We start from the raw sequence: 16,203 nt of genomic DNA, 5'->3' as shown, positions 1-16,203 counted from the left end.
CGATGAAAAAAGAAGAGCCCCTGTGCAGCTAAATGCTCCCCAACAGCCGGTATTTAATTTCTTATTAAGCAGCCAGCACGAGGCTTTGCTATTGACTTCCTTTTGTCTGCTGCACAGTGTACAGGCTGAATGGGCATGATTGCTTTTTTGTGCTCAGGGATGAAGCAGACTGTGGGATTCATGACTTTCTTCTCTGCTCTCTCTGCAGCATTTAGCCCAGTTGTGTGTTTGGGATGTGTGTTTACAAGCAAAGGGACTGGTACGAAACCAGGGCTGTGACTGAAGCACAGCAGTTTGCTTTGGTTGCTAATCTGTGAAACAATTAGTGCTTAATGCGCCATACTCCTCCTCATCACAAATCCAATAGCAATCGTCCATGTCCTTGGCTTCCAGATCGGCCTGCGTTTGGATATTGATTGGCTGTGAGTAACAATGACGCTGTACTTCACTGTTGTACACATCGATTAACCACAGATGATGGAAGCGTCACCTGCAGCTCAATCATGCCAAAAGGACATAAGCTCAATGCAGATCTCCCCACATCTCCTTAAGCATAGTGTTGTTTGAATAGCAAATGTTTAACTCTCCTCCCTCACTCACTGACTGACTGCATGTGTGTTCACTGTGCATCCTTTTACATCCTGTTTATACCTGATCACTTAATATGACTAACATTTGTATTGTATCCTAATTTAATTTTAACCTAATTCATTTACGCTTGGTAGACAAATCAGTCTCCACTAAATCTGATTTCTGTGTGAGATGGAATATGCAAACTTGCAAGTTGCACCAAAACTATTACTGGAGTTTTGTGAACTCTGTTTACACCTGGTTAAATAAAGCACATTGAGTATCTGAAATTATAGCTGGCTAAGTCAAGCCACATAGAAATGCAAGTGTAAGCACACCCAAGACATATACATATAATTGCCACCAGATATAACAAGACTGTATATATTTTAAGACTGTATATAATGTATAATTATGTTAAAATGATGTTGACCCACACAGAAAAATCTTTGGAAACACTGGTTTCCATACTAATTATTTAGTGTTCTCTGTCCCATCAATGAAATAGAATGAATAACAGAATGCTGTAGCATATATGTATATATGTGTGTGTGTATACATATATACATACATACATACATACATACAGTACATGGCTAAATTAGACAGCAGACTTCGATGTAAGTACTTTCAAGTAATGACTTTTGTATTTCAAACTTAGTTAAGCATGGGCATTTAACACAAGCCAACACTAACATTACTGCTAGGCCTGCACCAGACTGGTGATGGTAACGGGTAAGATGATTTCTAAAGTTGAGTAACCGTTCAGAAGCTGCTTGCTGCATTTGTGAAGGTACAGTGCCCTCCATAATTATTGGCACCCCTGGTTAAGATGTGTTCTTTAGCTTCTCATAAATTGAGTTTTGTTCAAAATAATATAGGCCCACGATGGAAAAAAAGAGTAAAATACAACCTTTAACTCAAGTGAATTTATTCAGTAGGAAAAAAATCCCACATTAAGAAATAATTATTTAACATCAAATCATGTGTGCCACAATTATTAGCACCCCTGATGTTAATACTTTGTACAACCCACTTTTGCCAACAAAACAGCACCTAATCTTCTCCTGTAATGTTTCACAAGATGGGAGAATACAGAAAGAGGGATCTTTGACCATTCCTCTTTGCACATTCTCTCGAAATCATCCAACGACCTGGGTCCTCTCCTCTGCACTCTCCTCTTCAGCTCACCCCACAGGTTTTCAATGGGGTTGAGGTCTGGGGACTGAGATGGCCATGGGAGGAGCTTGATTCTGTGTGCGGTGAACAATTTCTGTGTAGATTTGGCCACATGTTTAGGGTCATTATCTTGCTGAAAGACCCAGTGACGACCCATCTTCAGCTTTCGGGCAGAAGCCTCCAGATTTTGTTTTAAAATGTCCTGGTATTTTAGAGCATTCATAAACTTGCGTCCTCGTCCAGGCTTGTTTACCACTCTTCCAGTTGTTTTAAACTTCTTAATAATTCCTCTGACAGTAGATATGGACAGGTGTAGGCGAGTAGCGATTTTCTTGTAGCCATTGCCTGACTTGTGAAGGTCAACACACATCTGCCTCACTTGAATGGTATGTTCCTTTGTCTTTCCCATGTTGAAGATAAATGGCCTCTGTGTCACGTCATATTTATACCCCAGGGAAACAGGAAGTTGTGAATTACTAATTAAATGTTCCTACATACTCTGATCAACTTCGTAAACTACTGTAGAAGTGACAGAAATACTTTTATTAAATTTATTTCCTAAGAATTGTTAGGGGTGCCAATAATTGTGGAACAGGTGATTTTATGAAGAATAATTATTTCTTAGTCAGGGATTTTATTTCCCCCTTAAAATTTACTTGAGTTAAAGGTTGGACTTTACTTTTTTTTCCCATCGTGGTCCTATATTATTTTGAACAAAACTCAATTTATGAGAAGCTAAAGAACACATCTTAACCAGGGGTGCCAATAATTATGGAGGGCACTGTATTTCTGCAGGTGGCTCCTTTTCTTCTTGCTCTGGGTTCAGAGATATAGAGTTGGATGGATAGTGCCTTTTTCTTCTTCATTTTCACATGTTTTAAATGCTCAGCATAAACACGGCATAGGTGGGGGGCATGGCCAGCAACAGCTGATTTGCATAAAAGCGCTTACACAGCTCATTCTTAAAAAGGGACTAAAACTGGCAAGAATAGAGCTGGTGAGATCTCTTTATTTAAGTGTGTTTTGTTTAAAACTAAATTTGTATAGTCCATTGACCTGTTCTAACTTTTTTAACCCATATTACCATACCACACTACTGTAGATGTATGCGTGCACACATACCAGCATTAACCAACTTCCTGACACATTTATATCCTTGAAGCTGCTAACATTATTATTAAATTTTCGTGTACTGACAGTTCTGTATGCTTATTTAAGCAGAGCTATGTTGATTTAAGGCAGTAAGAGACAGACCGTGTGTTACTATTTAATGAAACGTGGATGTCGTTTTCTGTTAAAGCAGTCAGTCCTGTGCCGGTATGATGTCAAGTAAGCCCTTCAAATGAAGAAAATAAGCGAAATACATCATTAATTAAACTTCAACACTGGAATACTGATGACCACAGAATCAATGACAGAATGATTGCTTGTCATGCGTGTTATGACAAAGCATATTTGGTTCCAGGCTCTGCAGTCTTTTTGCCAGCCAGGACCACCTAATGTTTTTTTCATTTGGAACAAAATATTTCTGTCAGTGCTTAAAAAAAAAAGTAATTTTATTGTCAGTGACCTGTCCCTTGCCCTGCTGGTGTCTTGATCTCTGGTTTTCTATTATTTTTCCCTTCTTTTACTTCTGTCTCTTATTTCTCATACATCACATCCCTTTACTTAAATCTGTCATTTTGTCAGTGTCTAGTACAGCACACTGTGCTGCTCTGCTTTGATTTTTCTATCCTGCCTGAAATGGTCAGTTGCAGCATTTCATGAGGACATGCTGACATTTTGTACCTGCCTACATCATTTTTTTTTTTTTTTGAGGAGAAAGCAAGGAAGCTAAAAGCAAGACCAGACTAGAAACAACTAAAGGATATATAAATGGTTAGTGTTACTCACTAAGTGTCTCTTTCTCTCTCTCCCCACTGTGTACCTCCCTCCCCTGCGTCTGTTTTTCAGCAACTGATGAGAGAAAGACAGCAAATGGCAAGTCGCCCCTTTGCATCAGTTGCTATGGCACTGGATGTTGGAGGTGGCCAGGTGGACCTGCTGCAGGGAGGAATTGAGGTAAGCATTCCTGTGTCTGAAACATTATGCTTAAGCTGTTCACCACCAAGTCCTCTAGTTTTCACACCTATAAACATTAGCGGTGAAATAAAATATTTAATAATTTAATAAACTTTGAAGTTACACCTATGAGGCACCTTTCTAGACACCCAAAGAAGCTTTACAGTCACATTCTACACAATCAATTTACACTCAGCCAACACACTGTTGAGAAGCAGCAGCCAATCACGCACAGCACACTCTCAACCGGAAACGACTGTCTGCCTGGAGGACTGCATCAGGCACTAAAGACACTGACCCAAAGTGCCAATCCATTCCTGATCCTATTATGTTTTTGGGCCCTGGGGAGACTGGAGTCCCTGGAGGAAATGCACCCAGTGCTGGGAGGTGAACATGCAAACCACTTCGCCAACATGCCCTCAATATATGAAAGTATCACAGTATTAAATCATATGCCCTATATTGTGATCTTTTGTATCTTGTCAGTTCTAGCCAATATACAGTCCCAGTAAATACAGCACACTATAAACTGTTTAGTGTTTATTCACAGTTATTCACAGATTATTCACAGTTTTTCAGTACTGGTCTCCAGCTAACATAAGCTACATATTCCTCAAGCTACAGGACTGTTTTCCTTAATATAGCATCCAAATATCATACAAACATCTGTGGAAGCAGGCCTACCTGCTGCACGGCACAGACGTTCCAAACACATGTCAAGCAGCTACAGAAGTACCACTTCTCAATCCATTAGCAGAAAGTGCAGTGGCACTCAGCATGCATTATGGGCTGGTTGAGGGCATGGCAGAGAACAAGAGAGGAGCGAACAACATACTCTTCAAGCCTTCAGCTGAATGCCGTTAAACACAGCTCTCTTTAAACAAACTTCAGCTCCGCTCTTATCCGCCCCTGCCCTCTTTTAGGCAGCAGACTTTAGAACCTATAGTCTTGCATGAAGAGTCACTTAAGACCTTTGAAATAATGCCCAAAAGCTGCCTGTTAAAACTGAAAAGTCTATTTTCTATTTAAAGCACCGTTTTAACCTCAGATTTTACCCACTCGTATGAGTACTCATATTACTGCTACTGTTTCAGCATGGCCAGCTCATTATAACATGCAGGGTGACAGATTGGGACTTAGCAGGTTTTCCAGTTCTCATGGGTAAGTTTTAGGGTAAACTGAGGAGACATGTTGCACAAACATTTCCTCCTCCAGAAATGTTCTGTTATCCGGTTTTGACATTTCATCTTTATCACCCTCATATATGGAAATGTTTCCAACTAGAAAATTCTTTGGAGATTGGATTCCTGCCGTCCTCTTGCCAGCGTTTCAGAGGCTCTATTTCCACCGTCACAAATTGGCCAAACAGCTGCTGCCACAGACAAACTGACCAGCTCAGGAGACCCACAGCAAACAAACATGTTTCAAAGCTCACACTTTCAACTGTGGCGTCGGTGCGCTCTCAAAGGCTTGAAAACCGTAGTGTTTCACGCTAATGTTCAAGATACAGGGCTTACACCGGGAATAGCTGATGAACCATTCACACACACAACACTTAATACCAATTCAGAATACACAAGACTGTTAGCATGACCGCCGCGGTGCACAGTGGGATTGCTACTGGCATGGGTTTGTTGGCAGAGTGTTAATCAGTTGGCCCTAGTGGAGAGTATGAAGTTCATCTCATGTTTTATTGAATCCACAGGGTTTACAGCGTCTGTCCTGGAGGACACCAGCAATGTACAGTTTAGTCTTAAGTCTAACAAAAGACTCAGTGACTCAGCTATTGTGATGAAAATCCTTTCATTACACAAATTATGTGAGTAAAAGAAGCATAATGTTGTGAAGCTGTCGCCCCGGATACCTGAAATACGTTCAACTTTTGCTCCCTGCATAGGTATTTGACAGTGAGTAAAATAGAATGAAAAAACAAAATAGAAAAACGTTGTCTCAGGATAATTATGAAGCTTAAATTGGCTTGATAACCGAAAGAAGGCACTCTCTTTGCAGGAAATGATTAATCCTCATAGGCAGACATTTTTATATATTGAGATTTCACTTTCAAGTATCCTATGTCCTCTGATCCAGTACAAACTTAACTTTTTGTTAGTGTTAGTTAATTAAACACAAAAAATATCAAAGACTTATGTAGTTAAAAAATATATAAAAAACTTTAGTCAGATTTTGAAACTAGATTAGAAACTAAATTAGAAATGGGCAGTCACTGCAGTTCAGTTAATTTTATTCTATTAAATAATAAGTGTGCCATTTACGTGAATTTTGTATGAATATGTTTTTAATTTTGGAAATAGAATTTTGATGGCATTCCACCCAAAAGACACTATAGGAACAGATGTACAGCTGGTAGTGACAGTATTTGAGTAATTATTTTTGGGACACTCCAACATTTAAAGATAGAATTAACAAAACATTACTAAGTAATAATTATTATTTTTTTAATATATGTGTATTTATTTCTTTAATAGCTTTTTAACAGGGATATAAATGTTTATTTGTGCAAGTTATCTTTGTCAGTGGCCAATAAAAGCAGCAGAATTTAGCCTTAATTGGAAATTTCTTTAGAACACAATTTCAATGGACTTTTGTTACTGCTATAGAGTTGGCATTAAAAGGGGCCCAAGTACCATGTGCTAATCATGGTAACAATGGGTGTGTTTTTTTTATTTTTTAGAATGACCTCTTAATTATAAGGAAATGTGAGGAGATTATTGTGCATGAATTGAATTTGCACAGTTGTTAAACTTGATTTATTACACAGCAGTTTCCCCTCTGTTTTTGTAATATAATAGACTAACATTTTAATGTTACAATCACAATGATGTCTCTAGATTTTAATTTAAAATGTAGTTAAAAGTTGTACATCACTACTTGTGGAAAAACTGTTAACTACAATATAAAAGATTAATTTCTGTTTGATTAACCTAACACACATTACATACACTTCCATTGTTAAAAATAAATCATGTTTAGCATGTATGGTGCAACCCCCTTTTAAAGGTTATTTTTAGTGGCTTATTCATACTTTTATCATTGACTTTCTTAGTTGTCAAATCTCAAACTACGCAGATAATATAATATGATGTTAACAGTTACAGCCTTAGTGACAATTCAGCTTACCCACTCATTATATCCTCATCCATATGGCATACCCACTCATTATATCCATTAAAGTCTGTAGCATCCATTATATGGATGGATTTGTATGAGCTGTGTGTATGTCAGAGCGTAGAGTGCCTTTGAGGACACCAGAATATGTGGTATCTGGCCTGTAGATGGCTGTGCTTGCATTCTGGCTCTGCTGGAATCTTCATATCTTAAGTAAAACCACTTTACCAGCCGGTGTCTTATGCAGCGTAATCAGCACTGGCGTGCACCTGGGGCTGTGGATGCAGATCCAGCTGTTGGCCCCGGTTTTCTTGGATCCGGCAGCAGCTGAAGGTGAGAGATGGGAAATGAGTGTAATTCAGCTCTATAAAGGTTAATGAGACAGCATCTGGAGCTCTTCAACTGTTTACCATTACCTGCTAATCAAAGGGAGGACAATACAAAGCATGCTAAGCTCTATGCACTGACATTATTTTCAGCTGTTACTTCGACTATAGCGCGGAATATGATGCTGCCGGCTGTGTTAAGATTGGATGTTTGATATGTTTCAGTTGAGTTGAGAAATGCTAAGTTTCCGAGCAGCTGTTTTTTTTTTTTTTTTTTTTTTTTTATTGCTGTCCTGGGGAAGATGAGCCTGTAGCTTTTAGATGAAACAAGTCATGAATTTTTATGTCATGTTCTGATTTCTTTCAGTTTTTTTGATTTAGTATTTATTAGCTATTTTTATTAAACTGACTGACTATGGAGACGATAAATGTAAACTGCTTTTCATCCCAAAGCTCTTGCATCCAAAAAAGCATACTGATATAAAATGCAATGCATTGATTGGTGGGTAGCCCTAACATATGTACAGGTGTGCATTCACAACATCCAAATACATGTTCATGTGTTTGCATGGTTTGCTCGTGTTTTTTGCTCTATACATTATTTAATTGCAGCGCAGATTGAAGTGTCCAAATAATTGGTTAATTGCTGGTCTTTTCCCCTGAAATTAACATTGGCAGAATCGAACTCATAGTGAATTCTGATCTCATACTGATCGTTCAGATGATTCATAATTTGTGCTGTTATATAACATTGCAAACATTTAAGCAGTTTAAGCAGTTTTCAGCCTTACACTATACATAGACTATATAAACAAATGTGCTAATTCATTGTTCTAAATTCCTTAGAATAAAGGGTATTAAAAATAAAAATAAGAGTTTAACCTTTTTTTATTGGTCTGTCTTGACTGTCTAGAAAAGGCATGTTACTAGATTTTGGGGCAATTCTGTGAGGAATTAATTGCATTCAGGTTGTGATTTTTAATCGTTTCCTACCTTATACATAAGGCTCCAACTCCTCCGAGCTCCCAAACTAAACCCAAAAGTGTTGGATGGAGCATCTTTAGCCCATGTCTGGCATAAGGCATGATGCCAATTGCTTCATATTTGTGTTCTGTTCTGTGTTTGAGTCAGTTTTTATTAAAAGTATTTATCTGCAGGACTAGATAAGAGTGGTACTGTGTGTGTGTGTAATTGCACATCTGTGTCAGCAATGGGTGCAACTAAAGTACCTGATTGCATTTGTTAGAAGAGGTGTCCAGAAACATTTGAACATATATTTGAGTGTATGTGTGGAGGTCAGCAGCAATGCAGCACAGAGCCAGATAGAGGCAGACATTTGGAGAATAGTCCTGTTGACACAGATGTTGCTCCGTCACCATGGCCGGCACACAACATATGGAGCCACTAACAGACATGGAGTGTGATGGATGGAAGCTGTCACCAGGACCATCAAAATATGTGTGTGTGTTTTTTAGTGTACCCTTATCTGTAGCGCAGTGCTTATATAAAGCTGAGGCATGTCCCTCCACCCCCTCCCTTGTGGGTTCTGCTATTAGCCATGCAAATGAGAAACACTATGGCCATTTAAAAGCCTAAGGAAAGAAATACAGCCTATATAATATGAGCCCTACTGCTTTATGACTTTATTTGCTTTTCCATTTTCCTTTTCTCTTTACCGCATATACCAGCACAAGCTTATTGGCATCATCTAAGCAGTAACCAGTCACAGAGATACATATTTTCGAGTTGTGAGAGAGATGAATTGGCCAGTAGAAATGGTGAGAGAGTGGGAGACCAAATGGAAGGGTAATAAGAAGAGAAATAAAATAATGACGCAAAAGAAGCAGAGCTGCGGCTAAAGGAATGAGAAACAGAAACAAGGCCTCTGGAGGATGAAAGTGGGTAAACAAAAGCAAAGAGAATAGCAAAAAGGTCATGCAGTAAAAGCAAGGAACATAGTGAGAGAACAAAGGCATGGCCCATAAATATTAGTTGTAGTGGTAAATGATATGGACAAATGTTATGGGACACCTGGTCTATTATTGTTTCTTCTGAAATCAAGGGTGTTTAGAGTTTTGGTTTTGGTGGAGTAACTGTTTTCGGCTGTTCAGTCTAGAGCTTAGATTCTCTGCCCGAACCCGACCTGACCCGAGGCCCGACCCGAAATCGGGTCAGTTCGGGCCGAGATTTACCACCACATTCCTCGGGCCGGGTCGGGCTGGGCTCCAGAAAATAGTCTGAGATGTAGGCATCTGTTTTCTAATTATATTTTTATTTTTAAATAAAGCTCTGGTGTGATAATCACAATGTTGCTAAGTAACCAATTATTATTGTTAACGAAAAAGAAAGCAAATAACGAAAACTAAAAGTGAAAATAAAAGTTATTTAGATGCACTTTTCACTCCCGCAGTTGTACAGCGGGGGGTGTTGTGCCGATTCTGTCCGAAAAGTGTGAGTCGGATTTAGCAGGGAGTCGGATTCGGCACAACAGCAGCCGCGCTTGGCACCTCGCGGTCCGCGGTGTTAGTTGTAAGCGCTCATGCTAGCCGCAAAATACGACAGAAAACACTGAGGGAGCTGCAGAATTATGTATGGGACTAGAATATGAGCACGAGGAGATAAAAGAGAAACAGGAGATACAGTATGTGAGAAACTTTACCTTTACTCTGTGTCTCTCTCTCTCTCTCGCACGTGAACTCCTCCACGTTTGACTTGCAGCACTTTGTGTAGCTGTTCTTAAAAATAATTTTAATTAGAAAATAGTTCTGTGCTTCTATGTTAGTGTTATTAACATAATTCTCATTCATATTTCGCTCATTGAAACAGCCCAAAAACAGCCAGTTTATGGGGCGGGTCGGGCGCGGGCTCGGGCTCATAATGACAGTTTATGGTTCGGGTTGGGTCGGGCTCGGGCAGAACGTGCTCGGGCTGGGTCGGGTCGTATTTTTTGGGCCCGATCTAACCTCTAGTTCAGTCAAGGCCGTCTGTTAGGTGTTGGAGCACCCAACTGAGCTCAATGCTGGGGGGCTTTAAACCTTTCTACCACCATTAGGCCTTTAGGAGCCAATAGGTTCTTGTTTATTTGCTCCAGTCCTTAGAGTCCTATTCTATTGGTACAACATCTCTGCAGGGACTAAACACACTGTGTATGTGTCTGCATTTGCACAAATGTGTCAGCAATTTGGTGCAACTTAAATTAGCTGAAAGCATTTATTAGAAAGAGTGTCCACAAACATTTGGACATATACAGTGGGGAGAACAAGTATTTGATACACTGCTGATTTTTCAGGTTTTCCCACTTGCAAAGCATGTGGAAGACAGTAATTATTATCATAGGTACTCTTCAACTGTGAGTGATGGAATCTAAAACAAAAATCCAGAAAAATACATTGTATGATTTTTAAATAATTAATTTCCATTTTATTGTGGGAAATAAGTATTTGATCATCTATCAACCAGTAAGAATTTTGGCTCTCACAGACATGTTACTTCTTCTTTAAGAAGCCCTCCTGTTCTCTACTCATTACCTGTATTAACTGCACCTGTTTGAACTCGTTACCTGTATAAAAGACACCGGTCCACACACTCAATCAGTCAGACTCCAGCATCTCCACAATGCCCAAGACCAGAGAGCTGTGTAAGGACATCAGGGATAAAATTGTAGACCTGCACAAGGCTGGGATGGGCTACAGGACAATAGGCAAGCAGCTTGGTGAGAAGGCAACAACTGTTGGTGCAATTATTAGAAAATGGAAGAAAGCAAAATAACGGATAATCTCCCTCGGTCTGGGGCGCCATGCAAGATCTCACCTCGTGGAGCATCAATGATCTTGAGGAAGGTGAGGAATGAGCCCAGAATTACTCGGCAGGACCTGGTCAATGACCTGAATAGAGCTGGGACCACAGTCTCAAAGAAAACAATCAGTAACACTCTACGCCGTCAAGGATTAAAATCCTGCAGTGCACGCAAGGTGCCCTACCTCAAGCCAACGCATGTCAAAGCCCGTCTGAAGTTTGCAAATGACCATCTGAATGATCCAGAGGAGGAATGGGAGAAGGTCATGTGGTCTGATGAGACAAAAATGTAACTTTTTGGTTTAAACTCCACTCGTCATGTTTGGAGGAAGAAGAATGATGAGTACAACCCCAAGAACACCATCCCAACCGTGAAGCATGGCGGTGGAAACATCATTCTTTGGGGATGCTTTTCTGCAAAGAGGACAGGACAACTGCACCGTATTGTGGGAAGGATGGATGGGGCCATGTATCGTGAGATTTTGGCCAACAACCTCCTTCCCTCAGTAAGAGCACTGAAGATGGGTCGTGGCTGGGTCTTCCAGCATGATAACGACCCAAAACACACAGCCAGGGCAACTAAAGAGTGGCTCCGTAGGAAACATCTTAAGGTCCTGGAGTGGCCTAGCCAGTCTCCAGACTTGAATCCAATAGAAAATCAAATTTTTGGAGGGAGCTTAAAGTCCGTGTGGCCCAGCGACAGCCACGAAACCTGAAGGCTCTGGAGGAGATCTGTATGGAGGAGTGGGCCAAAATCTCTGCTGCAGTGTGTGCAAACCTTGTCAAGAAATACAGGAAACGTCTCATCTCTGTAATTGCAAACAAAGGTTTCTGTACCAAATATTAAGTTTCTTTTTCTGGTGTATCAAATACTTATTTCCCACAATAAAATGGAAATTAATTATTTAAAAATCATACAATGTATTTTTCTGGATTTTTGTTTTAGACTCCATCACTCACAGTTGAAGAGTACCTATGATAAAAATTACAGTCTTCCACATGCTTTGCAAGTGGGAAAACCTGAAAAATCAGCAGTGTATCAAATACTTGTTCTCCCCACTGTAGTGCACCTCTGCTGAACAGGTATCAGGTTAATAATACATATGTGCAGAATAAGGCTGGTTATGTTCATAGTAAATATGAGCAGGAAGGTTTAGAGGCTTGTTTTGTGTTATTTTGTTATTTTACATCATACTATATAATTGCTTCTGTTGTGTCAAGATTGTAATAATTTGTACCCTTACAGTTTCTAAAACACTACAAATGAAACTCTAACTGTGACATTTAGTTTATTATCACAAATGCAGCTAATCTATAGCAGTAATGCCGACATCACCTATAGGATAAAGAGCTTTCTCTATGGGTATTTTGTGCCTTTGTCCTATGAATCAGATTAATGTAAGTGTCCTGTGTCAGTCCAGCCTCATCTGGAACATGATGCATTTCCCAGCTTGTGACGTTTTTTTCCTGCAATCTTTATCTTTCTTCATTAGCTGTGTCATTGCATTGCTCTCTAAATGGGCTTCAATTGGATTACTCCTAATCTGTATGGAGCTAGGATAATGTGAATGCGAGGAATATCACAGAATTTGAAACCATGGGTGATATCAGCAAATGCACAAAAGCGGATTTGCCTGATAATTTGAACATGTTGGATCCAATTTGAATGGCCCTATTAACTATTTCTACATGAGAGCCATGGCTCTTTCCAACCCATAACAATTTAATGAGATTTGTTTAGGCAGATTATATGATTGCATTTATTGAGATCATTTTCCCTCATAGGTTTAGCTTCTCTTCTGTCATTGGATTTTGTTGATCCTGGCTTCAAACCCCATCAACGTTCAGATGTTGTCAACATTAAATGTCAAATTATAGAGCCATTGAGGTAGTCATAGAGCATAACCTTTTCCTTAGTCCATTAAAAAGTATATGTGAGGCGGGAGAGGGAGTGAATGTGTACCTAATACCCAAAAGCCTATTTTATTATTGATTCATGTGTCTAAGACAGGGAGTTCATTAACCCTTTTGTCATAGCGGCTGCAGGAGGGCAGAAAAGTTCTGCTTCACTTTCAGTTAACTATTGAATATTTTTTTCCACATTCATAACAGAAGTATTATAAAAAATATTTGTGTGGAAATTATGAAGGTGAATCTTCAGGACTTTTATTAAGCAGCTTTTATATTGAAAATAATGTCTGATTATGCTTGGTGTGATGATCTTTATAAGAGTGCACACGTTTCAAATTTGCTTTTAATGTGTACATCTAATATCCCCTGTAGTTAGTCCTGATTCTCATTCTCATTTCTGTAGCCACAAAAACCTACTGATGATCTGTATCATTCTGTATCATTCTATATTTTTCAATAGTCAGAACCCCACAGGACCACCATGGAGGTAGTGGGTCATTCGCAACGCTGCATTGACACTGATGTGGTGGTGGTGTTAGTGTGTGTTGTGCTGCTACGAGTGCTACGAGTACGAATGCTGCTGACGTTTTTAAACATCTCAGTTCACCACCAGCATCCTGTGGACAGCTTTGACCACTGATGAATAACTAAAGGTTACAAACACTGTGCAGCAACTAATGGGCAACAAGAAGGTGTTCATAACCTTAAGCTTAATTAGTGTTTGTGAATTTATAAATAATTGCAATTCAATTTATAAAGCGCTGCCTTTTACATTCATTTTTAATTCGTGATATGTATTTTTGGGAATAATAGTTCAGATCTGATTTTGGTGATTTAGGCATTTATGGTAGAACATGTTCCTTTTTTGCACTACCATTAAAATGTACTTTAGTCTGCTGGAAAGTGGACACCCCTTTCCCCTTCTCTGAACAATGTAAGCGCATGTTCTGAAAGATTCGGTCAGTGTATGAAATTTAAATAGATCTTTAAATTATGCATACCTACTGGGCTGACACAAAGGCGACAGGCAGAAACTGACTTCTAAATGTAGATTTGCAGATTTGTGGTAATTAACGAGAAGATTTCGAACAGCCTACATGATGGGTACGTTTAGTGAAATAATGAAGCACGGTGTTTAAAAGGAAAGAGAATCTACCGTCTAAAGAGCAGGTTCTGAAAATGACAGCTGACAAAACTGTCAACTCTTTTACAGCCCTTGCAGATTTTTATATATTTTGGGGCTAATATTTCTGTCATGAATATTTTTTTGGAAGACATACCGGCTTATTCATGTTAATGGGGGTCTACTAGCTAGGAAAAATATAATGTAAAATATTGAGGTCAGCAAAAAAGGTTGAAGTCATGTTTATATATTGTACAAGTTGATAATGTAATTATTGTGACAGGCCTCTTTTTTATGTAATGCAGCAGAAGCTGGATCCTTGCAGTCTGTAAGACACAACCGAGGATTTTATTACCAACCCAGAACCCAGTGACTGCCATTATAAACAGTAAACACACACCCGGTCTTACTTCATGGTGGAAACTGTAACGTGTGCTTTATAGCTGTGCACTCTGCAAGTCGAGGCTTTACCCGGGAATTTCAGGACGGGGGGTAATGTCCAGGGACGACATCCGAGTGACTAAGGGTTTTTTGTCAGGGAAATCATGTTTCATTCAGCAAACACTACATACTGCAATAAAAAGCAAATGCGAGTTCACAGAGGAAAATGGAGAGAAATTCTGTACACACAGCAGTGGAGAGGTTGAAAGGAAAGCCAGACGCCCCCTGCCACCCCCCAACTTTCCGAAACAATGGCTTTGAACTTTTAAGTGCAGCGCAAGTGGCCTCTTTTCCTCTCAAAGAGACAGATATTGCTCTGATAACAGCCTCTGTCCGCTGGGCCTGATGGACGTCACTGTCAGCACAGGCTTAATTTGACCTTTCACAAACCCCTCCATGACTGGGCCATCTAACAGAATAAGTACTCTTACTAAAGTGTCTGTCAGAAAGAGAGAGAGAAACAGAAGTGCATGGAGGTGTGCCCACTTGTGCACACGCTGATGCCACATTGCTTTACATCTATCACCTTCCATCTAGCCATGACCAGTAGCTTGCACTTGTGTTGTGCATTTATATTACTGACATCATGTGACCACGACATCCAAATCCACTGTGTTGCTTGTATTGGTGTGTCCAATCCTGCCTCAGTGTTTGGTGTTCCTATACATCACAATAACGATGCAGCAAAGGGTTCTTAGAGCAATGCCATAAACACATTTTACACTCAAGCTTATTTTCTATGCTATTACTTAAAAAAAAAACTTTGTACTGCCTTCATTTTTAAGAATAGGTTGACATTTACGTCAGGTGACCAATTGGGATTGCCCAAACGTGTTTATATCAAGGTGACCTGAATTATTGAGTTTGATTGAGAGCTGATGGATGCCACATAGATAGTCTTATGTCCCATTACATTTGGCATGCCGTTGTGGAATGAAAGATGGTCCAAGGTTCTCTCTGGCTTATTATACAGTTAACCTAAAATAATTAGCATTGAAAATAATAGACACATGGTTGAATGATTGACAAATTCTGAGATTGTCAAATATTAGATTATACATTTATACATTCTATTGATTTCGTTTATTAATTTAACAGGTGTGTGTAATATGACCGAATTGCTTTAGCTGGTCACTTTTTGTATATAATACAGTCATAAACTGGCAGAGAGTGAAAAGACTGTACCTGTCAGCGACTGACGGATACGCTTGAGGCCAGAACAGACATGTTGATATTTGTCAGAAGTTTGACATTTCTGTAATCTCAAATCGATCAAAAATACCACGCCAGCTTTAGCCTGAACTTTTCAACGTATTGTACATATTACAGACTGCTTTTAGAGTGGTAGAGATTGGATATTCAGGTTACTACAGTTTACTGCAGGTGTTCGTCATTTCACATTCTGCCTAATTAGCATATTGTTCCATTTTGACATGTTTCACTAATATTACCTTGCTGAGGTCAGTGTTACGTAGGTCCTGAAACATGACATTAATGGCACTCGCGTCATCAGCAAGACAGCCTGGAGCAAGAGCACTAATTACAATGACAGACTTGTGCTGAGGTAATTGTGGTGATTAAATTCAGGCTAGATGTGGATCAGATGGTAGAAACCTGTAGTTGAAAGCAGGACTCTTGGAAAGGTTGGGTGAGGTTTGACTTTTGCTTTCT

General features: G+C 39.5%; 1 protein-coding gene across 1 annotated transcript in view; it reads left to right on the top strand.

The window, feature by feature from the left end:
* atrnl1b (attractin-like 1b) overlaps positions 1-16,203 on the top strand; it is a 110,322-nt gene that overhangs the window by 79,627 nt on the left and 14,492 nt on the right. Inside the window, exon 27 of the mRNA XM_007259180.4 lies at positions 3,703-3,810. Coding sequence (XP_007259242.3) covers positions 3,703-3,810 — 108 coding nt within the window. The remainder of the gene's footprint in view (positions 1-3,702; positions 3,811-16,203) is intronic.

The sequence above is a fragment of the Astyanax mexicanus genome, chromosome 15 (assembly GCF_023375975.1).
Source record: "Astyanax mexicanus isolate ESR-SI-001 chromosome 15, AstMex3_surface, whole genome shotgun sequence".
Classification (NCBI taxonomy): domain Eukaryota; kingdom Metazoa; phylum Chordata; class Actinopteri; order Characiformes; family Acestrorhamphidae; genus Astyanax; species Astyanax mexicanus.
This window is presented reverse-complemented; position numbering and strand designations above follow the sequence as displayed.